General features: G+C 38.8%; 3 protein-coding genes and 1 long non-coding RNA gene across 6 annotated transcripts; 3 read left to right on the top strand and 1 right to left on the bottom strand.

The window, feature by feature from the left end:
• Positions 1-1,235: 1,235 nt before the first annotated feature.
• LOC306896297 lies at positions 1,236-2,849 on the bottom strand. The gene is made up of 3 exons (XR_013786889.1): positions 2,782-2,849; positions 2,599-2,704; positions 1,236-2,519 (listed from the first exon to the last, which is right to left on the bottom strand). It is a non-coding gene; the product is annotated as an uncharacterized lncRNA (long non-coding RNA).
• A 5,098-nt stretch (positions 2,850-7,947) lies between these two features.
• Positions 7,948-10,278, top strand: fth1a (ferritin, heavy polypeptide 1a). Its single transcript, XM_079462639.1, has 5 exons — positions 7,948-8,311; positions 8,967-9,072; positions 9,213-9,359; positions 9,639-9,764; positions 9,850-10,278. The coding sequence occupies exons 2-5, from the start codon at positions 8,971-8,973 to the stop codon at positions 10,006-10,008; spliced, it is 534 nt and encodes a 177-aa protein (XP_079318765.1). The 5' UTR covers positions 7,948-8,311; positions 8,967-8,970; the 3' UTR covers positions 10,009-10,278.
• A 2,178-nt stretch (positions 10,279-12,456) lies between these two features.
• LOC306898080 (serum amyloid A-5 protein-like) lies at positions 12,457-14,469 on the top strand. 2 transcript variants are annotated; one of them, XM_079463323.1, is made up of 5 exons: positions 12,457-12,548; positions 12,695-12,792; positions 12,897-13,035; positions 13,214-13,376; positions 13,621-14,209. In XM_079463323.1, the coding sequence occupies exons 2-4, from the start codon at positions 12,705-12,707 to the stop codon at positions 13,347-13,349; spliced, it is 363 nt and encodes a 120-aa protein (XP_079319449.1). In that variant the 5' UTR covers positions 12,457-12,548; positions 12,695-12,704; the 3' UTR covers positions 13,350-13,376; positions 13,621-14,209. The 2 variants fall into 2 exon arrangements, with proteins under 2 accessions (XP_079319449.1, XP_079319448.1); XM_079463322.1 differs by having other exon boundaries at positions 12,531-12,548; positions 13,214-14,469.
• A 192-nt stretch (positions 14,470-14,661) lies between these two features.
• On the top strand, positions 14,662-22,637 carry LOC306894264 (E3 ubiquitin-protein ligase TRIM39-like). 2 transcript variants are annotated; one of them, XM_079456665.1, is made up of 8 exons: positions 14,662-14,832; positions 15,285-15,368; positions 15,481-16,034; positions 16,122-16,217; positions 16,285-16,518; positions 21,153-21,291; positions 21,398-21,424; positions 21,540-22,637. In XM_079456665.1, exons 2-8 carry the CDS (start codon positions 15,305-15,307, stop codon positions 22,103-22,105), a joined length of 1,680 nt encoding a protein of 559 aa, XP_079312791.1. In that variant the 5' UTR covers positions 14,662-14,832; positions 15,285-15,304; the 3' UTR covers positions 22,106-22,637. The 2 variants fall into 2 exon arrangements, with proteins under 2 accessions (XP_079312791.1, XP_079312790.1); XM_079456664.1 differs by having other exon boundaries at positions 14,697-14,832; positions 15,231-15,368.
• The last annotated feature ends 1,059 nt before the right edge of the window (positions 22,638-23,696 follow it).

Here is a 23,696-nt window from a genome sequence, read left to right as displayed (position 1 = left end):
TTATAATTTTTACACCTAAAGTTTTACATCATTTGTACCCGTTCCATTTGCTTGATATCTTTACTTTACTGATACTTTCAAAACATGCTTTATGAAAATTAATAAAAACTGAGTCATGTGAAGAACTCTTCACATTTACTTCAAGGTGCTCAGTCGACTTCACACAACACAGGATGCCTGTAACCATAGTGACGGATTTAAATTTTAAGACAGCACATTTATCAACATTTTTCTTAAATGCACATTATTTAATGCTGTGACAAAATTGCACTATGACAGGCCTGTAAATGTGAAGAGGGACACCGCAGCCATGGAGTCGGATGGATTTACTAAACTGTGAGATCTTCAGATTTGAAGATGAATGTGTTTCAAATATAGCCTACATTATACTTTATTCAAAATGTAATATATATTTCAATAGAGAGAGATGTTTATTGTTGATTTGTGTACATATAGGACACTTATCAAAGCTCTAGAAAGGCTCTTCTTCCATCTTCACATGAATCTCATGGTCCACCGGGAGCGCGTTCCCAACAGAACAAAAGCAATCGATCATCGACGTGATCTGCGTAAGGCAGAGGTCTGATCCTTAAATCATCGTTTGGGTCTCTGACCGATGTTTCCCTCGCATTGCTGTACATTCGGCGTGTTTCCCTGTTTATTAGAATGTTCTTACATTTCAGTTTTGATTTATCCGCCCTGCTTATGAATCTTGCCCGCCCACACTCGGACATCCTCTGCTCCTATTGGTCAGTTTTCCGCAGCCTCATATGCGCGCAGACCGTAGGTGTGTTTATGCAGCGCTGCGCAGACCGATCGACAAGATGAGCCGCTTGCAGTCGAGGGAGGAGTTGATAGTAAGGATTAGATAGTAAACATGTCCAATAAACAAACATTTCGATTACAAAGTAGCAGCGATGAGCACTTGCCCAAAAAACACGGTAAACAAGCAGACATGTTTAAAATATATGCTTTGATATGGGATGAATTTCGACTCAAAATGATTAACAAATGCACGCACAGTCATCCGTGAACGTGATACACGTTTTATTTGTATTTTACGATTCACAAACAAATGCCTTATAATTTTGTGGCGATGGCATACGGTGAAAGGAGATTAATCAAAGCATGAGCCGACTACGCCACCCCGGATAGGGCCAGGGACCCAAAATTAAGTAAATCACCAAAAGCTCACAGGTTCGTTATTGGCTGAGACAGATAGCAGACAAAAGGGAAGCTGGTAAACAATTTATTTCACACACACCATCTAAAATACAAAATCACATTTAATTAAAGTCATTAAAAGAGACAGGCCATCATCTTCGTACAAAGCACACACACTTAAAACGTCCAACCCAGAATTGGGGAAGTCGTCCGATTGATCCGACAACCGTTGTGCTCACTCACTTCACCACACGCCAAATGTTTCTATATTGTGGACACTACAAACAAGTCAACCACAGCACCACATACAGAGGATCTCGACCGCGACTAATTCTGGAACGAAAAGAAAATTAATAAACTCAATCCAAAATCACTCAAACAAAACAAATTAAACCACATCACTTAAACAAAACAAATTAAACAACATCACTTAAACAAAACGAAGTAAACCAAATCACTTAAGCAAAACAAATTAAACCAAATCACTTAAACAAAACGAATTAAACCAAATCACTTACACAAAACAAATTAAACCAAATCACTTAAGCAAAACGAAGTAAACAAAATCACTTAAACAAAACAAATTAAACCAAATCACTTAAGCAAAACGAAGTAAACAAAGTCACTTAAACAAAACGAATTAAACCAAATCACTTAGGCAAAACGAAGTAAACAAAATCACTTAAACAAAACGAATGAAACAAAAGAAATTTTAAACAAAACGAATTAAGCAAAATCAATTTAAACAAAACAAGTTATGCCCAAAATTACATCGATAATAATAGCTAGTCCGGTAATCACCAGTCCTCCGAGAAAGAGCCAAATGTCGTGCCTATAGACACGCAGAACGCGGTATCGAAGCACGTCGACAGACACTAAATGGTTATTATACACTGGAAATAACTACCAGCTAAAGGGGAATAGTCCTCCACACCAACCGGGACAAAGACGCTGTCCCAGGCACGGCAACGAGTGAAAGAGCAAAAAAGGGAAATAAACACGACTCTACGGACTGTCCACTTCGGTCCGGAACAGTCAGCTTCATGCATCCGCTACGCAGTGAAATGAAAGTGGAAGGTAAATTAAGCGTCGCACTAAAAGTACCGGGTCTGGAAACAACCCGGTTCAGGAATCCGCTAGGCAGTCAGATAGGAGAAACGGTAAGTTGGACGAATCAGTGCGAATAATAGTGACACGGTCTATCTCGGAAAACACTCCAGTTCAAGCAGTCATTATACATGCAGGTACGATAGCGCCAGTCCATAAGGGATAATCACAGCCCCAAATAGCGCCGGTATCAGCCTGCGAACTGGCGTCGGTTCAGCCTGCTGCAACACCTCCAACACCCAAAGTCACTGCAAAAATATAACAAGCAAATGAATTTAGAGGGAAAATACATTCCCGCAACCCTATACGTGAAAATGAGTAACACACCTGCAGCTAATGACCCGTAATGCACCACGCACTTGACGCGGACTTCACTAATGGCTCTCGAAAATACATGGCCATTCACAAATGCCCGCAGTACTCCTCAACCACACTGTAATTTAAATGCATCTCCATTTACCCTGTTTGACATTAAATATCAACACTTTAACTGCCACTGGTAGCTCTTACCTCTTGGACGTGTAGCCCAACCCACCGGAAATAAAGGTACTCCCGGAAGCCCTATAGGACACACCTGTGTGACATGCCAGTCCTATCTACCTTTATACCCCCGGACCAGGGGCGCAACTACTCAGTGTTAGGGGGGTATGCAGAAACAGTTTTTGCGCCCCCCCTAAATAAAAAAGTGTGCCGGACATCATCATGTATGGGCTTGAAATAATAAAGGTTTATTTTAAAAGTATATCAGACAGCTACTGTAAGCCCACCATAATTATATGGTATATGGACACAAATATATAAAAATGTATTCATAGAAATTTCTCTGCCATTTCTTTCTTTTTGCCGTATCTAACACGTACCGATTCGTACCGAAACGTGACACAAGTGTAACGTATCGAACCGAACCCTGAATTTTGTGAACCATTACACCCCTACCTTTTCCATATTAATAATATTAAGAAATTAATCTGTTGGTATCAAGTATGAAGTTGGTATCAAGCTCCCTCTACACTTCCACCTAATGTTAGACCTACCTAACTTTGCTGTTAAATATAGCAGCCTAAATTCGATTTTTCAATCAGCCTAGGGATGGCATCAGATAAGACAACTATTATGCAGTAAGGTTGTGCTGCTGTTGAAATTACATGAACATTTGGGATTTTAAAAAGTACAAATATGACACACACACATACATATAGAAAAATAATTACAGGGTCACATCTCTCTCTGTTTAAAGATCTGTGCTGATATATATACATACATACATACACATAGCACAGATCTTTAAAGAAGGAGAAATGTGGCCCTTGCAGCTTCCATGTCACCCAGCAGATGTAAAGTAGCCTGTCTGACAGCACAGCTGAGCTAACATGAAGCTAATGGTAAAATAAAATCCATGATAAACCAGCCTTATTGCATAAGGAATGTTTTCCAGCTTCTAGTCATTTATTGTGCATGCTACCTTATATTTACCAGTTCTTATTTTACTTTAATAAAATTGAGACATGTCATGCATGGCATTGGTACAATAGGGTTTAACCAAAATATAAATGTAGATATCAGCAGCAACATTATTTTGCATTAAGTTAGCAAACACTTGCCAGTCAATATTTATATGTTCAAGCCTCCAAGTTTGGTAGCAAATCTATTCGTGAATCCGACGGTCGGTTGCTCAGCAAGCTCGCTAGCTAACGTTAGTCTGTTAACATGAATTTTGTATTTGCAAGAATAGACGTCACATTTTGAATCCTACCTGTTGCCTTTCACCATCCACGTAGTTAGCTGCTGTCGCATCCCCTGACAGGCCGTCTCCTTTTTCCATCTTTCTTTTTCTATTTTTAGCCCCCGACAGCTTTTTTGGTTTATCCATCTTTTTTCAAATTCAAATTTCAACGACAACTCACCAACGTTTCTGCGTACTTAACGTAACTCACGGCGCCCCGCCCACTCGCGATATTACCCTTCTATGTCTAAATAAATTATATGATGGAATCTTATGAGGGCACCGGTGCCGCCTAGCCTGTTAGTCCTCTTAAATGTATATAACTTTTTATACATACAATAACTTAAATAAATTTTAGAAAAATGTATATAACTTTTATTATTTCACATTTATTAAACCATCGCGTTGGCGCCCCCCGTGGTGCGGCGCCCCTATGCGCCGCATATAGCGCATACCCACTTTTTGCGCCACTGCCCCGGACCGTACCATTTCCTCAAACATAGGTGGGTCAGGCAATCGCATCACCACAATCTGATTCTGTGAAATTTAGATTTGAATAAACACGAAGCGATTTGTACAAATAGAGGCAGATTTGTGATCGCAATGTTTTATTTTGTGTTCATGTATAGGGGCCTATTGATTTTGCGCATACCAATGAGAAGTTGTGCATTTGTGGATCCTGTGACGCGCGTTCATACATCCTGTTCGGTTCATTTGGATTTTGAGACTTTCTTTACGCGGTTTAGCATTAGACAATCCACACACACGCAACTGCAGATCCATGCGCAACCGTGCAGAAAATAACAACTACCACTAGATGGCAGGCTTACGGAAACCATAGGTGCTGGTCATATCATTAGAATATCATCAAAAAGTTGATGCATTTCACTATTTCCATTAAAAAGTGAAACTTGTAAATTATATGAATTCATTACACGCAGACTGATATATTTCAAATGTTTATTTATTTTAACTGTGATGATTATAACTGACAACTAATTAAAATACCAAATTGATAAGGCGTTTTAATCTCAAAGACAAAGCATTTTCTCATAAAGTTAATAGATGCAGTTATTAAAGTTACAGTGCAGTAGATGAGTTAATGCAGTACCAGTACACAGTTCTGTAGTGCAGATGATGCAGTGTGTGTATGTATATCTTGCCTGAATCAGAATTTAATTTATATTATATCATTTACTTTTTCTGTGCTATGATGCTGACGGAAACCAGACTGATAATTGCCCAGATTGCCATTTGAGTTTAGGAATTTGTTCAGCTGATTGAAGACAACCTTTTCAATGATCTTGCCTATGAAGGAAGATTTGATGGTCTGTAGTTAGACAGTAAGTTTTTGTCTAGATTGCTCTTATTTTAGTAAAGGCTTGACAAATGCAGTTTTTAGGGACTCTGGGAAAGTTTCTGAGAGAAATAAAGTATTTACTATTTTTAAAAGATCTGCTTCTAAACAGCTAAACACTTTTTTGAAAAAGGATGTGGGGAGTGTGTCCAGGTTGCATGTTGAGGACTTAAGATGCCAAAGTTTTCTGATCAAACTTTACTAATTTCTTAGATTGTTGTAATAAAGTCAGACTAATGCAATAACTGCATTAACTCATCTACTGCACTGTAACTGTAATAACTGCATCTATTAACTTTATGAGAAAATGCTTTGTCTTTGAGATTAAAACGCCTTATCAATTTGGTATTTTAATTAGTTGTCAGTTATAATCATCACAGTTAAAATAAATAAACATTTGAAATATATCAGTCTGCGTGTAATGAATTCATATAATTTACAAGTTTCACTTTTTAATGGAAATAGTGAAATGCATCAACTCTTTGATGATATTCTAATGATATGACCAGCACCTATGGTTTCCGTAAGCCTGCCATCTAGTGGTAGTTGTTATTTTCTGCACGGTTGCGCGTGGATCTGCAGTTGCGTGTGTGTGGATTGTCCAATGCTAAACCGCGTAAAGAAAGTCTCAAAATCCAAATGAACCGAACAGGATGTATGAACGCGCGTCACAGGATCCACAAATGCACAACTTCTCATTGGTATGCGCAAAATCAATATACATGAACACAAAATAAAACATTGCAATCACAAATCTGCCTCTATTTGTACAAATCGCTTCGTGTTTATTCAAATCTAAATTTCACAGAATCAAATCATAAGGCATTTGTTTGTGAATCGTAAAATACAAATGAAACGTGTATCACGTTCACGGATGACTGTGCGTGCATTTGTTAATCATTTTGAGTCGAAATCCATCCCATAAACCTGAAGACAGTGAAAAAAACAACCAAAACCAATTCATAAATTTCGGCCTACTTGATATTAGATCCCTAGATTCAAAGGCAGTTATTGTAAATGAAATTATCACGGACAACAGTTTTGATATATTTCCTTTTACCGAGACCTGGCTTAAACCAAATGATCATTTTGGTCTAAATGAGTGTATCCCAACCGAGCTACTATGCATGAGCCACGTCCGGTTGGTCGAGGTGGTGGTGTCGCAACAATCTTTAGAGACTTTCTTACTGTAACTCAGAGAACAGAGCATACAATTAAATCATTTGAGGTGCTTGCGCTGAACATAATTAAAATAAACATAGCTTTCTTTTACATTGGCTAACATGTACACAAAATGCATCCCACCAGAATAAGAAATCTGATTTAAAGGATCATTATCTGGTGCGAAAGAGAACAGAACTGTTATATGAGGACGAGTGCCAAGACAAATAAGAAAAAAATTCCAGCTATTACAAAACAAAGCAGAACCTTCATAATGACTGAATCACTTCCACCTAAACTTTGTCATTTCTAAAGCCATTTTTTTTGACAACTTGGTTTTGGTCTTCATCCTGTTTACATTGACCAGTGTCAGAATTATAGCACATTTCACAACCATTCGTTGCATTATTTTGATATAAATCTGTGTTTAATAAATATAACGATTTTCGGAATGCATGTCACTTCTTGGTATTTTTAAAAAGCGATCACCATTAAAAACACAAATCCTGCCTGCTCGGAGATAACACCTTAACATGAACTCTTCTATATTGAATATTCAGATATTGAAATACACAGATCATTTTGGTTTCGCAGTATTGTCAGGTATTTTGGATCAAATGTTTTGTCAATGTTTCATCATGCTATGTTTTGAATTTACATGTAGGAACAAGACGGTAAGAGTCTATGATTTCAGTGGTATTTTTCTGTAATAAATACCATTAAATGTTTTTGAAAGCACCTTGGATTGGAAGAGATGAATAAAATAACATGACCAAAACAAACGGATATAAGCTGTAGCTTTTCTGTGATTTGGGAATATTTACTTGAAGTTTGTATTATCGGTTTGGTTTTTCTAAGTTTGGGAACATACAGTTCTACTGACGCTTACTGTACATCTGACACTGTTGCACAACAGAAGTTCATTCGCTACAGTGTTAAATGTTGGACCTAACAGAGAAAAGGGATTGCCCATTAAAACTTAACAACCGTACATGACAGTGTAACTTTGGTCTTATGATACACAGTCCGCATGATAACTTCTCACCAGAATGATGTCACTTTTTGGGTGGTGTCATAAAGGAATAAGCCTTTAAGTCAAAAGGATATGACATTAAGATATCATGACGTAAGACAGACCTAATTCTCACCAATTGAAAATCAAGGAAAATTTGAATTACAGAAAGAGAATGTAACAAACTAAATAACATATTAGTACAAAATACTATAGTTGAATAAACGCGAGTGTTGTGTCAGCATGATGTTGACATCAACAGAATTTAACCCGCTTATTACAGAAACACATTCGTCTAGACGTTCCTTCTTTCTCTCTACAATATATTCTTAATAAAGACTACAATTTTAAGTGAGTCTGAGCCCGAAACAACTCAAGTGTGTCATTAATACTCCTCAAATATGGGCTGCGCCTACGCTCGTCTCTCGCAAACCTCGTATTATTCAATTGAAACGTGTGGGTCGCCATAAAGGGGCGTGGCCTGTGATCGTGCGTCTTACGTCAGGCGCACAAAGGGGTCATTCAAATAAGCAGCACCGTGCACGACGATTTCATAATCGATTCAGTCATCAACGAGGACGGAGTGAAGGTTACCTGCTTCAACAGTGCTTGAACGGCAACCGATCTTCTGTCTTAACGCTTTCTTCATCATCCAACGCGCCCGATTCAGATCATTTTCATTCCGAAAGGCTACAATTCGACGCTTGCTTTAACAAGAGATATAAACGCGGACCGGCGTCGACGAGCATCTGTACCTGTAACGTCGGAAGGGCAGTAAAACTACGAGGTGAGATTAACGTCAAATAACACGTTCGGGGTTTAATTCGTTACGCACGCGTAAACGTTCCTCGCGCATGGGACGTGCGTGCGGTCGCGTTTTCAACGGCGCCATCTTTGTTTTTGTTTGATAATCTAGAAATTCGTGACATGACGAAAAACATCGTCGATGTCGCACTAACATTAAATCGGAAGAAAGGTTAGTTGCATTCAAAAACGAGCAAACGGTATGTTTCTAGGTCGGGGGGGTTATCCGGTAATGTCGTGTTTGTTAAGTGACGTATCGCATTTCGCACCCGTTGTCTGTGCGTCAGCGTGTCGTGATTCGCACTTTGGCCTGATCTCTGAAATAAAGACCCGAGATGCGGTTTACTGATGTGTGCAGTGCGATCACGTGACTTGACATACGCTCATGTGAAGGTCGTGTTTACGTCAACGCTCAGGTTTAACACTCGTCTTTAAAAGGGTTGTGTAGGGTAAACACACACAGGCTTAAATGTCTGGGTCTACGTGGTAGACACTATGATTAGTGGGATTGAAGGCTGCACACACACAATCTGTCCATTAATAACAGTGTAGAATGAATGGCGTAGTTCAAAGTCCTCTTTACGTTTCATTTATATTCATGTTAGGTGACGTAATAACGTATCTGAATTCTCTTACAGAAACATGACCTCTCAGGTGAGACAGAACTACGAAGAGGCCTGCGAGGCGGCCATCAACCGTCAGGTCAACATGGAGCTCTACGCGTCCTACGTCTACCTCTCCATGGTAAGAGTCTTGAGACGTCGTTGTGTTTTGGACGCAGATCTCTGTCGTTTAAAGTAAATGAAAAGCCTGATGCGCACGTAGTTTTGCCTTCAAATGATCTTCGCTTTCTTAAATGTCTCTTTGTTTGTGTTTGTGTGCAGTCGTACTACTTCGACAGGGACGACCAGGCCCTGCCTAACTTCGCGAAGTTTTTCCGCCACCAGTCCCACGAAGAGCGCGAACACGCAGAGAAACTGATGAAGTTCCAGAACCAGAGGGGAGGGAGGATCTTTCTGCAGGACGTGAAGGCATGTTTGTGTACTCTGAATGCGCGCTTTTGTGCACGTGATGGCGTTTCGGTTTGTGAGGGCTGTGAGATAAAGTTCAGGGTCGGGGTGGGGTTCTTATCTTTCACGTGCACTGATGATGAATTCAACTGCGTATTTGGGAACCGCCTCTTTGTCGAAAGAAAAAATGCGCAGCAAGTTGTATCTACTACCGACATTTATTAAAATGCAATTCCAGCACTGTTATATTTAGTTCATATTGGCCTTTTATAGCTTTTAACACGCATGTACGATTTACAGAAACCAGAGAGGGATGAGTGGGGAAGCGGCGTAGAAGCACTCGAGTGCGCCCTGCAGCTGGAGAAAAGCGTCAATCACTCTCTCTTGGAGTTGCATAAGGTCGCCTCTCAACACACTGACCCTCACGTAAGTGGATGTACCTGCTTATTCGACTACAGAGCTCATTTACATACGACACGCGCACTAAACTCGCTCCTGGTGTTTCCCACAGATGTGCGATTTCATTGAGACGCATTACTTGGACGAGCAGGTGAAGTCCATCAAGGAACTGGGCGACTGGGTGACCAACCTGCGCCGCATGGGCGCACCCCAGAACGGCATGGCCGAGTACATGTTCGATAAGCTAACGCTTGGCAAGGAGAGCAGCTAAACATCAGTCGATTTCCGATGCTACGAGTTCTTTAGTCGTTTATTACGCTATAAGCCGTTAGACACTACTTCCTTTTTTTATTTGATTGACAGATATACTCGTGTGTCCATTTTTTTGTGAGCAGAAACCTCTGTTGCTATTTAAAACGGTAATTAACAGCCGTTGCATTCTGCATCTCCAGCTCTTTCTCGACATGATTCGACCTGCATGTGCTTGTGTGATCGCAATGCTTATACTCAATCAATAAAACAGAAGCCTCTGGGATCTGAACATGACTCGACATTCATTCTGTTGTTCAAGCGCATTAAGACATAAAAAATATTTGTTACAATTTATATAGTGTCTTATGAAATATATGAAAGTTTATGCAGTTGTTATTTGGGAATAACATTAGAGAACATTTTATGTATTTTTAGTCTACAGAGAAATTTAATATAAAGTGTTTGGTTTCAACCCATGTTTGGATCAAATATGGACCAAATAGCCTTGAAATAAAATGAACCTAAACATTTTCTAGTTAAACTGAATCTGTCGGTTGTGTCCTAGTTGAGCCAACCATGAGATGAAACCAGACATTTTGGTATAGGTCTGCTGTACATAGTTTGAGAAGTCATACGGTACATGCAGGCAAAGAAAATCAGACACCTGAGAGTAGAAAGTGTTATTTCAAGTATAATAACTATTAATATAGCGAAACTGAGAAAATGGAATAATTCACATTTCCTCATTTCATCAGAAACAGCTGCTCATAACCTGAGATATCTACATCCTCTTTTTCCATACATCTTTGTGTCATTTACAGTAATGGACAAAAGTGTTGTACCAAATGTACCTTTGATGTCCCCTCAGGTTGAAATAAACCATGAAAGTGGAAAGTTTGTGGTGAAAAGAAAAACAATTAATAGACTTATTTGGCAAATGGCACACCAAGGAACATTGTATGACACAAAATCATTGAAACGTCAAAAGCAAACATTGACTACAATTATATCCAATATTGACAATTGTTGCTTGTGTTGCAAATACCAAATATATATTTGTCTAGTTTAAAGATTCTTCCAAAAGCTTCAAATCACACACACATTAAATGCAACTATTCATCATGAAAATAAAATCTGAAATAATACTAAAGGGCAAAAACATACATTTTCCAAAGTTGGCCTAAAATATATTTTTACCATATGTACACTGTAAAATGTGTAGTTTGCCAGTAAATAACTTTAGATTGAATTGCTACTTAATATTTTCCTGTTGGTCTCCAATTTTAGTAAAACTGAACTTTTATTTTTTAGAAAATACCAGTTCTCCTTACTGGCACAGCAACACTGCAAAAAAAACACTTCTTCCCAAGCATTTTTGTTTTCTAGTAAAATAGTTGAATCTCTTCTTAGATTACGGTGCATTTACATAATATAAAAACTAAGTAAGTTTATGTTTAAAACAAAATTGTAAATTCAATCTACAGTAAATTGGCAAACCTACTGTAAAACTAGTATTGAGCAGTCAAGTCAAATCAGCTTTATTTATAAAGCGCTTTTTACAATTTTCATTGTTACTAAGCAGCTGTACAAGAAAACATTGACTTTAAGCAAAAAATAAAAGGTTATGCAAGTCAAAACACAGGTCAAATATCAGACAGACTATAAATTCCTATATGCGGTGTTATAATACTATAAAATTCTAGCAGCCCCCCCCGGCCAGACAAACAGTGCAAAGCAGTATGAGTTATGACACAAATTGTGTTTTCTGTACAGTACACACACCTGTGAGATTAACCACAAACACACCTGCTGCTCCGTTTTTAGTGCCATACAGAAAAGAACATGTACAATTGTTTTGTACCTTTTCTATGGGCAACATTGTAGAGAGACAGACAGCATGTTAAGTTATAATGTTTGTGATACATAAAACTAATATTTCTAGATTTTTACTTCATGAAATTGTTCTGAATCAGAAGCGCATCACACGATGAATCACGTTCAGTCCTGAGAACATGATGTTCAGAGCGAAATCTTGCAAAGTAACAATTAAAAATATTGCAACAATTGCGATAGCAACAAAACATGGATTTGAGGATGTGGTCAAACAGAAAGACTCTGGACCTTTAAATGTCCTAATTTAACTAAAGTCTAGTCCTAAATGTCAGTTTAATACATTTGTTTAAATCATGACTTAAAAAATATGAACGTCTGTGTTTCCTAAACTTGGAACTGATACACACAAACTGGTTTATGAGCAACATTCCCATCCCTATTGCGACATTTTAATAAAGGTTTTGGAATCCCTTTGAGTGTGTTTTGTTCACTTGGTATAATTTTATTAAGCTTGGACTTAGATAATCAAATGGTGGCACAAATGCGTATTGACCTTCCCAGAAAGTGTTGCGCAAAACAGGACTATCCCATCTTTAACCACATCACATTTTCCTGGATCAATCTCACACGTGGCAGTGGGCAAAATTTCCATTTCCCACCTAATCCGGGGTCTATATAATGTCTCCAGTTTTGCGAATAACTCCCCAAAAGTGGACGACAGGAGAGGTGAGACCAACTAGCCGACCATTGCTCTTAGAAGCTTTATGATTTGTCCCAATCTATTAGATAGATTGTTATTTGTGCTGTTAACATATTAATGTTTATCTTTAAAGCAATGTCATACTTTTGTAAATACATTTGAAAATGTTCAGATTTACAAACATGAAGCTCATTCTTGCCGCGCTGGTGTTGGTTATGGTGGTCGGGGTCCGGGCACAGTGGTACCGTTTCCCCGGACAAGCCGCTGGAGGTCAGTTCCAGTCCTCTTTGTTATTCCGTTTACCTTGGTTTCACAAAAATAGGACTGAGGTCAATTCATGGCGCATATTCACTGGGTTCATGGTCTTTTTGTAGGTGCAAAGGACATGTGGCGTGCTTACAGTGATATGAAGGAGGCCAATTGGAAGAATTCAGACAAGTATTTTCATGCGCGTGGGAACTTTGACGCAGCTCAAAGAGGCTCGGGAGGAAGATGGGCGGCCGCGGTGATCAGGTGCATGAACATGAGAATGAGTATTACAACAATGTTTTATGAAATAGATGATATGGACTAAATAATGAACAAAAAGCAGTCTGATTTGCAGTCAGAATACGTGTGAACATTTATATGTTTGAAGTGGTGATGTTACTGGACATCTGAAGAGAGATGTTCTCTGTTGTGATGTTTGCAGTAACGGAAGAGAAGCAATCCAACGCTCCATTGGCCGAGGTCAAGATTCTGCAGCTGACCAGGAGGCCAATCGCTGGGGGAGAAACGGCGGGGACCCAAACCGCTACAGACCTAAAGGCCTTCCAAAACGATACTGAGTTCAAATGACCATCATCAGCATGAAGGCAAAAAATCAATAATCTTTTCCGTAACTTTTGTCAATGATTTCTAAGAATCATCTAACGTGTTATAACAAAATCATTTTTGTTCTTTTTTCCTTTATTTTTACTTAAAATGTGTCTTAATCTTCTGTGTATACATATTTCAACTTCTTAAACACTTCAGTCTATTAATAAACATGTGACATAAATGACACGTGTTATTGTCGATCTGACTACCAAACTTTAAAGTCAGTCATATCTGTTACAGGATCTCAAATATTCAATCTAGACGAATGACTGTAGAAGAATCATGAATCATGAATCTTGACCGTGTGATTTTGACAGTGGAGGTGGATTCTTGTATTCATTGCGATATTTGTGCCTCTTGTGCCATCTGCAGGAAATACCACGGTGATGCTTTTTCAAAAATGAGACATTGCCCTTTTGTCTTTCAAAACCTGAATATGACTCTTTGTTCTTTTTGTATTGAGATGTGTCTCACTGCTTTGGCCTTTAAGGACTAGCCATGACATTTAATTCAGTTCTAATAAACTTTTAATTCAACGATTATGAGGCCGCATTATGAAGCAATAGACACTGCATACGGAAATAATATAATCGGTTGCGCAATAAATACTGGGAAGATTAAGATTTGTATCACTATCTGATATTGACATTCTATCATGGTTTACATGTCTCAAATATCAATATTTTTATCATTGTATTTGTCACGCTTCACAGAAAAAGAGTAATTGATTTAAAGTTTTACATGCGGTTTAGGTGAAAGTCATTGTTTCTGTCTCTGATCTGTTTTCTATAAGTGCACTCCCCCTTCAATAATATTAAAGTAAACAGTTAAAAAAATAATAGAGTTACCTTTGGACCCATCTCATCCTATAACATCCTATCACATAATGAACCTGTTTCCAAGGGTGTAATGCATCCTGCTATGACAAATCATAAAAGTGATATTCTTGTCTTTACTGAATTGAATCTGGGGGGTCCCCCCGTCTTTTGGTGGGGTGGGGTCTCGAAATATACAATTTATAAACAATACACAATATATTTGATCATAATATGCATAACTATATACTATTTATTAAAAACAGGCTTATATAAAAGAACAGGCATCTTTTACTGTATTTTGGATCCCATCGATCCGGGCTTGGTGAAAATAAATGACTTTTGAACAGTAGTGTACGTCCAACAGAACGATTCTAGTGGATGATTGACACTTTGTGATAAGAATGTGCCAAGACACCCATCCGCTCTGTGATTGGCCGTTGCAAGGATTCCTGGGTAAGTGGCTGCTCCATACAAGTGAAGAGGAGCTATGACATCACCACAGGTGAGCGAGACCTGACAGTGAAAATGAAACTAAACAGACAAACAACAATCAAGTAAACACTTTGTTTCTATAAAAACAAGATATCTGAGACTTTCAAAGACGTTCGTGATCACAGCTGATACTTATTCGCAGGTAACATGATGAAATATGTGAGACATTTCTATGAAGTTTCTAATGTTTGTCTTTTGTTTCAAGTTTGTGTGTCTAACTCGAGCACATTAGACTAAACCAGATGAATACACAAGTTAAATTAGTTAAACAAGTTTAATCTGAACTGAAATGTTGACAGATTTTTAATAAGCATATTGTAGTCTGTTTCATTGTAACTTGTGAGCTCTTCTGAAGTTATTTGTTGGTATTGTGTCAAGTTACTAAAAGACTTCAAGAAACAGGAAGTGTGTGAACTACAGACAGAATGAAAAACAGCCGCTGAAATTCACATTAAACAAGAACGTGTAACAATGACATGTGTTTATATATTAACATTAAAACTTTTGTTGTGTTTTTTGCTGTTTGATCTGTTTGGAAAGGGACGGATGTGACGCTGTAAAATGTGATTTCTGTTGTTACTGTTATCTGAAAAGATTTAAAGAGAAGACGTGCAATGGCAGAACCAACATCACCAAAACAAACAAGGACATGGAGAAGCAGTATGAGTGAACCTCCATGTAAGTCAAGCCCCCAAAATGAATAAACCCTTTATATTTACAGTATCGTTACATAATCAGAAATATATCATCTCTCTGTGATAAATGTTCATGATTTCTGGTTGTTTCTCAGCTCTGTCATCGTCCAGCGTTTCTCTGACGAAGGAGCTTCAGTGTTCTGTGTGTCTGGATGTGTTCAGTGATCCAGTCAGCACTCCATGTGGACACAACTTCTGCAGGAGCTGTCTGAAACAGTGCTGGGACAACAGTCGCATCTACTCGTGTCCAATGTGTAAAGAAACATTCAGAAAAAGACCAGACCTCAAGATCAACACAACACTCAGACAGGTTGTGCTGCACTACAACGAAAAGTTCAGTGTGAGAAGATCTGAAGTTCTCTGTGACATCTGTGATGAGAGAAAGCTGAAAGCCCTGAAGTCCTGCCTGGTGTGTCAGACATCTTACTGTAAAACTCATCTGGAGCCTCATCATAGAGTCCCAAACTTAAAGAAACACAAACTGATGGATCCTGTGGAGAATATAAAGGACTATTTTTGTCAGAAACATGAGAGACCTCTGGAGTTCTTCTGTAGAGATGATCAGACATGTGTGTGTGTGTTTTGTACTGAAGGAGACCACAAGACTCACAACACTGTTCCTCTAGAGGAGATGAGTGAAGAGAAGAAGGTTTGAGTCAATAACAACATTAAAACATGATTTAATAACCTGTTTACCTGTGATCAAATGTGTCTGTGTGTTGCTGTCTGCCTATAGTCTCAACTGAAGAAGACACAGACACACGTTCAGCAGATGATCCAGGAGAGAATCAAGAAGATTCAAGACATCAAACACTCAGCACAACTCAGAAAAGTAAGTTGAAGAGAAGAAGTGTTTGTCTTATAAATAAAGATGATGAATGAAAACATGATTGTTTCAGAGAAGCACAGATGAGGAGAAAGCAGCTAGTGTTGAGGTCTTCAGCGCTCTGATCAGATCCATTGAGAGATGTCAGACTGAGCTGCTGGAGATGATGGACGAGCAGCAGAAAGCAGCAGAGAAACAGGATGAAGATCTCATGAAAGATCTGGAGCAGGAGATCACTGAGCTGAAGAGGAGAGACAGTGAGCTGGAGCAGCTCTCACACACTGACCATCATCTCCACCTCCTACAGGTCAGTCTCTCTCTCTCTCTCTCTCTCTCTCTCGATTGCTGTGCGCATGTGCGGAGTGTGAGCGTCTGAGCGAGTTTGCGGCGTGTTTGAGTGAGTTGATTCTTTCTTCTTTTCTTTTTCCTTATTTCGATTTTGGTGTAGATTCAATTGTTGTGTATTTTTAACGCCAAAGGGTGGTAAAAAAATGGGGACAAATTCAGATGGTTGTGTCTCCTTAACCGCTAAACATGGATGCAAATGTTTACCTGACGATACAATAACAGTCGAGGATTGTTTAATTGCGATTGGCAGTGAAGTTGGAGCTAGTAATATTGTGTCCGCTTCTAGGATGAATAAAGCGGTTGTAGTTTTCTTGAAAGAAGTTTCTTTTGTTCAGCATTTAGTCGAGTTTGGGTTGACCATAAGAGATATTTTTCTACCAGTCTTGCCGATGTCGAATCCTTCTAAGAAGGTTATACTTTCAAATGTACCTCCATTCATCACCAATGAGTCACTCGAGCGGTTGTTGGCACGCTATGGGAAATTAGTTGCGCCGATTAAAATGATTCCTCTTGGACTAAAAAATCCAGAGTTAAAGCATGTTTTGTCGTTTAGACTCCAGACTTTTATGATCTTGAATGCTGATATTCAATCATTGAATACATCAGCGAAAACTAATCTGATGGGTAAAGACTATACCATCTACATCAGCTCTGAATCAATGAGGTGTTTCACGTGTGGGAAGTATGGTCATACAAAACTGTCATGCCCAGAGAATGTTGAGGCTGATAATAATAATGTGACTGAACCTAATGCTTCAGTGGAACAACAACCTCTTGTGTTAACAGTAAATGAAAGTGATTGTAATGATGGTGACAGGATTGATCAGAATGCTGAAGAGCCTGCTCTATCTACAGTCGAAGAGTCTGTCAGTGATCACGTGACAAGTAAGCATGTTGATGACAGTAATCCTATGACTGAGAATACCGACATGAATGTTGTTCGTGTGATTCAGAGTGAAGAGGGCATTAGTGGTATAGATACTGATGAAATCAGTGAATCTAACAGACCTGTAGATGGCGCTGAAATAGCGGAGGCTGGTGGTGAATCGGTGGATTCGCAGGCATCAGGTCACAGAGTGAAGAGGGACTGATGATGGAACCAAGTGAAGCTCAGTCCATGGATTCTGAAAGTGAACTTTCTGACATCGCAGAGTCTCAAGAAAGACCTGCTGTACATGATCAAAGTTTCAAATCAAAGCGTTCTTATACAATTAAGCAAATAAATGAATTTCTTGACAGTACTTTCAATCAAAGAAAACCAAAACTTGAAAAGTACTTTCCAGATCTCGAACTCTTTCTTGAAGCTGGTGCAACTGCCATGAGAAAAGCAACCTTGGAAGAGCTTGATCAGCCTAAACGCTACAGACTTAAAAAATACACAAGCTTGGTTAAAAAGAAGATTAAGCACTTGATTTAAAGAATAATTACAGATTTTATCATGACATTTATAAATATTGGATCTTTTAATTTCAATGGTGGTCGGCATACTGTGAAGAGATGGGCTCTGATTAATTATCTGCGAATGAAGAAAGCAGATGTTATATTGCTTCAAGAGACTCATTCGGACGCTCAGAATCAGACACAGTGGATGAGTGATGGGAAGGGGAATATTGTAATGAGTCATGGCACTAATCTAAGTGCTGGTGTTGCTATATTTTTTTCTCCGTGTATAAATGATCAACCAGTTATGTTTGAGATAGTACCTGGTCAACTTTTAAGAGCTGATGTTACAATTGGGGTTAATAAGTTTTCCTTTTTTCTGTATACGCTCCAAATGTTGGTCGAGAGCGCATTATGTATTTTAGAAAGTTGTCTGAGGCTCTCTCACAGTGTCCTCAGGAGAATATTGTTGTAGTATGAGGAGATTTTAACTGTGCATTAGATCCTGACGCAGATAGAAATCATGAGGAACCTCATTCAAGTTCTGCAGAAACTTAAAAAAATATTATTAATTATCATGATTTCGTTGACTTATGGAGAGAGAGTCATCCAGGAGTTAAACAATACAGCTGGTTAAAAACAAACTCAAATTCTCTGTCCGGAGCAAGACTTGACCGGTTTTATGTCACAAAAGATAATAGAGATAGATTTTATAACAGTTCAATAGCCCCCTCCTTTTTATCTGATCATCATTATATTTCTGTTGTTGTATCTGTACTGTCTTCTAAAAATTACAAATCACACTGGCACTTTAATAATAGATTATTCCAGGATCACTCTTTTATTCACTCTTTTAACCTTTTCTGGCAATCTTGGAGAGAGGAGAAGGGTAATTTTCCTGTATTGAGCCAGTGGTGGGACATGGGCAAAGTGCAAATTAAGTTGTTTTGCCAGCAATATACAGCTTTTAATACTAGAGCCCTTAAAGAAAAAATGAAGTCACTGGAAGAAGATATTCATAGACAAAGCCATAATGGGGACTGTAGAGACTCTATTGAGAGAAAGAAAATAATACTAGAGACACTGTTGGAGGAGCACGGAAAAACAGCTTTTTTAAGGTCAAGGTTTTCTCAGCTGAATGACATGGATACTCCCTCTGCATTTTTTTGTAGTCTTGAAAAAAACCCAAGAAAACAGAAAGTATTTTTCAAACTGAATCTGCCGGGGCGAGGAGTGACAACTGACCAGCAGAAAATTCGTACTCATGCTCTTTCCTTTTATGAGGACCTCTACTGTGCTGAACAATGTGATGAAACAGCCATTGAACAAGTTTTGTGTGACCTACCACAACTATCAGAAGAAGATTGTAAAGACCTTGAGAATTCGATTTCCATTGATGAACTTTCTTTGGCTGTTCAGGAATTAAATCCTGGAAAGTCAATGGGATTAGCCGGGTTTTCATCTGAATTTTATCTTTCCTTTTGGAAATTGATTGGAGAGGACTTGTATACAGTTTTTCTTGAAAGTGTCAAACAAGGGATACTTCCATTGAGTTGCCGGAGGGCTATTTTAACATTGATTCCAAAAAAAGGAGATCTTGCCTTACTTAAGAACTGGCGACCTGTCTCCTTAATTTGTGTCGATTTCAAGATTTTGTCTAAAGCAATAACTAATAGACTTAAAAAATGCCTGGCAAGTGTAATACATGAGGACCAGTCTTTTTGTGTTCCAAAACGTACAATTTTTGATAATCTCTTTTTGGTGAGAGATTTTATCACAGTTGCAAAAAAACACAATCTGGATATTGGTTTTCTGTCCCTTGATCAAGAAAAAGCATTTGACAGGGTGGACCATCAATATTTGTTTAAAACTTTGAAGGCTTTTGGTTTTGGTCCACATTTTGTTTCGTTAGTCAGGTTGCTGTACAATAATTTATAGTCTGTTAAGGATTAATGGGTCTTTAACTAGACCAGGGGACTCAAACTCAGTTCCTGGAGGGCCACAGCTCTGCACAGTTTAGCTCCAACCCTAATCAAACACACCTGATTCAGCTAATCAACATCTTCAGGATTACAAGAAACTTCCAAGCAGGTGTGGTTCAGAGCTGGTTGGAGCTAAACTGTGCAGAGCTGTGGCCCTCCAGGAACTGAGTTTGAGACCCATGAACTAGACCTTTTCTGTTTGTCCTTTGTCTGGGCTTCTGTATTCAATTGCTATTGAATCTCTGTTAGGTATGCTAAGAAAGGAGTTTAGCGGTATTGGTGTGACAGGATTCCCAGAAATAAGCCCAGTTAAACTTACTGCTTATGCCGATGATGTAACTGTCATAATCAAGAATAATGAGGATGTTACTAAACGTATTTCTTGTTAGAACAAGTTCCAGAAAGCGACATCTGCTAGAATCAACTGGGATAAATGTGAATCCTTTTTGTTGGGTGACTGGGAGGATTTAGGGCCACCTTGTTTACCACAACAATGTCAATGGAATCGGGATGGATTTAAATTACTAGGTGTTTACTTAGGGACGGATAAATACTCTGAAAAGAACTGGGAGGGACTAGCAAACCGAGTGATTGGTAGATTAAACAAATGGAAATGGCTTCTTCCACAACTTTCTTTTAGGGGTAGAGTTTTGATTATAAATAATCTGGCCGCCTCAATGCTATGGCATAGAGTAACCGTATTAAACCCCCCTAATCATTGGCTCATCCCTGGGATCCTTTACCTTCCTGTGGCAGAAGGTGGTCAAGGATTAATACACATTGAATCTAAAATATCAGCAATGAGACTAAAAACATTGCAAAGACTTTTGTATTGCTCTAATGGTGGATTGTAATTGGCACATCTATGTTGGCGGATCTGGGTGGAATAACTCTTGACAAACAGTTGTTTTTATACTTCAGTAATTAAATCCTGGAAATGTTAAAGTTTATTAAGAAGAGATGATGAGAACTATGGAATTTTGATTGTTAATGAACATGGAAGGTTAGTTTTTAATTGGTGAAGTATTTTATTTGATTGTTTTTTTGTTTTTGTTATGAATGTGATGTTGAATGTATGTAATGTCTAGACATTTTTATTTTTGTTTATTATCATTTACCATAAATTATTATAATTATTAAATGAAAATGACTCTGAAATAACCGATGAAAAGGGGTGTTAAAAGTCAAAAGTCTGTGATTAGTCAGTGATTTCTTCTCTCTTCTGCTATAGATCGACTCATCCCTGTACACACCTCCACACACCAAGAACTGGTCTGAGATCAGTATGAAGACTGATGTGAGTGTGGAGTCTCTGAGGAGAGCTCTGACTCAACTGCAGGAGACTCTACAAGACAAACTAACTCAAACTGGTACGTCATCTGCTATAGAAACAGTTATAAATCCTTGTTATCTGTCATTGGTTGAAGGTTTCTTAGTTAATTTATCCATGATGTTTATTGTTATTTGTGTTGACAGTGTTGAGGAGGATGCAGCAGTTTTCAGGTACAATGTTTGATCTTCACTGTTCTCAATAATACTTTACACTCACATACTCACCTCTACTATTATAAACACATCAACATCTTTATATTGATTCATATTCTCTGATCTCTCTCAGTGGATGTGACTCTGGATCCTGATACAGCTCATCCATATCTCATCCTGTCAGAAGATGGAAAACAAGTGAGAGATGGAGACATCAGACATGAACTCCCAGATAATCCAGAGAGATTTAATATGTGTGGTTGTGTTCTGGGTAAAGAGGGATTCTCTTCAGGGAGATTTTATTTTGAGGTTCAGGTGAAGGGAAAAACCAAATGGACTTTAGGAGTGGTCAGAGAATCTATTAACAGGAAAGGAGAGATCACATTGACTCCTCAGAATGGATTCTGGACTGTGTTTCTGAGAGATGAGAATAATTATGAGGCCTGTGCTCGTCCCCCTGTTTCTCTGTCTCTGAGAAAGAGTCCACAGAAGGTGGGGGTGTTTGTGGATTATGAGGAGGGTCTGGTCTGTTTTTATGATGTGGAGAACAGATCTCATATCTACTCTTTCACTGGACAAACTTTCACTGAGAAACTCTTGCCATACTTCAGTCCATGTTCTAATGATGAAGGTAAAAATTCAGCCCCACTGATCATTGTCAATTTGCAATTTCGCAAGTTTTCGCATTCACTTTTGTAAAGTAAATTTTACTCCTGAAAGTAAAATCTACTGGGTTTTTAATTTGAAATTGTGAATAAAGCGAATTTATTTTTTTACATGTATGTAATAAGAAAGTCATGTACATCTAAATCTAAACTAAATTATGTAGAAAAATTTAAGAGTAATAAGAAAATGAAAAAAAACTTTTTTGGTAAAAGGGAAGTTTTTGCTCACTTGTATTGTATTTATATAAAAGTTAAACAATTTCATCATCTAATTACATTAAAATCATATAAATATACTAGCATTGTTGCTGATAACAAAAACAATAATTGTACTTCAATTTAACAATAAAATGCAAACCTATATAAAAACAATTACACACAAACATCAAGTATGGTGGCAGAATCGTGTAACCAATTAATATGTGTATTTGTTATTCTGTGCATGTGTGTGTTTTTATTGTTTTATCTTGTGTAACTTTAATGTTTTGTTTATAGTACAATGAAAACTGTGAGCGCTATAAAATCGCTATAACTATCCCTTTTAGGTCTAAATAAACCTTCCTGGTAAAATGTCTTGTGTCACGCTCTGAGAGAGAGACCCAAGAGCAGGAGGAACATAAAAGTTTATTAAGCACAAAGTCAAAATGAGTCACTCGAGCCAAGCTCGGAATTAGTAAATACGGAGGTAGTCGAGAAGGCTGGGGTCGGTCGATCCGCGAACAGAGTCCAGTGGGGCAATGACAGTTCAGAAGAGGGACAGGCAATAGTCAAACCGAGGGGCGAACTTTATCAAAGGGGTGCAGCAACTCGTTAACAGGCAGACAGGAGTAAAAACCGGGGAAACAGTCCAAGGAGCTCTAACCAGCGATCACCAACTCGGATGAGCACACACTGGACAGAAGACAAGGTTAGTACACAGTATATTCAAATGACAAGACGTACCATGGTTCAAGGGCAAGGCGATCAGCATAATTTGCAAAACACACTGGCAAGGAACAGAAAGACGGAAGCAACTATAACAGTCAGAAATTAGCGAGCAAAGAGAGAACAGGTGTGCAAGAGAGCGAAATGATAGTGGTAGCAGCTGTGCGTGAGCGCACGTAGAAGAGAGTAAAATGAAAGACAGAGCGAGGATTAGACCAGAGTCCTGACATTACCCCCTCCCTTAGGCGCGACTCCCGACGTTCCCAATATTGGGTAGGCGTGGCTGCGGTGGAAGGCCTCGATGAGCGAACGGTCCAGGATATCCCGGGCCGGGACCCAACATCTCTCCTCAGGGCCATACCCCTCCCAATCCACCAAGTACTGGAACCCCCGTCCACGTCGTCTGGAGTCCAGTATTTTCCTGACCTTGAAGGCCGGGGCACCATCAATGATCAGAGGAGGTGGGGGAGAGATGGGAGACACCACCGGAGGTAAATGGGGAGAATGAAGAACAGGCTTTACCTTAGACACATGAAAAACTGGATGAACCCGTCCCAAGGACCTAGGCAAGCGAAGGCGTACCGCCACCGGATTGACAACATTGACAACGGGATATGGCCCTATAAAGCGGGGTGCCAACTTGCGAGCCGGAACCCGCAAGGGAAGGTCTTTAGTGGAGAGCCATACCCGTTGTCCACAGA

This window comes from Barbatula barbatula, assembly GCF_947034865.1.
Source record: "Barbatula barbatula genome assembly, chromosome: 1".
Lineage (NCBI taxonomy): Eukaryota > Metazoa > Chordata > Actinopteri > Cypriniformes > Nemacheilidae > Barbatula > Barbatula barbatula.
The sequence above is the reverse complement of the archived record's forward strand: the minus strand, read 5'-3'. Positions and strand labels throughout refer to the sequence as shown.

Coding starts and splice junctions, on each gene's coding strand:
- fth1a (XM_079462639.1), top strand. CDS start 8,971: ATGACCTCTCAGGTGAGACAGAACTACGAAGAGGCCTGCGAGGCGGCC. Junction 9,073..9,212: donor CCTACGTCTACCTCTCCATG/GTAAGAGTCTTG, acceptor GTTTGTGTGCAG/TCGTACTACTTCGACAGGGA. Junction 9,360..9,638: donor TCTTTCTGCAGGACGTGAAG/GCATGTTTGTGT, acceptor TACGATTTACAG/AAACCAGAGAGGGATGAGTG.
- LOC306898080 (XM_079463322.1), top strand. CDS start 12,705: ATGAAGCTCATTCTTGCCGCGCTGGTGTTGGTTATGGTGGTCGGGGTC. Junction 12,793..12,896: donor CCCCGGACAAGCCGCTGGAG/GTCAGTTCCAGT, acceptor GTCTTTTTGTAG/GTGCAAAGGACATGTGGCGT. Junction 13,036..13,213: donor TGGGCGGCCGCGGTGATCAG/GTGCATGAACAT, acceptor TGATGTTTGCAG/TAACGGAAGAGAAGCAATCC.
- LOC306894264 (XM_079456665.1), top strand. CDS start 15,305: ATGGCAGAACCAACATCACCAAAACAAACAAGGACATGGAGAAGCAGT. Junction 15,369..15,480: donor CAGTATGAGTGAACCTCCAT/GTAAGTCAAGCC, acceptor GTTGTTTCTCAG/CTCTGTCATCGTCCAGCGTT. Junction 16,218..16,284: donor ACTCAGCACAACTCAGAAAA/GTAAGTTGAAGA, acceptor TGATTGTTTCAG/AGAAGCACAGATGAGGAGAA.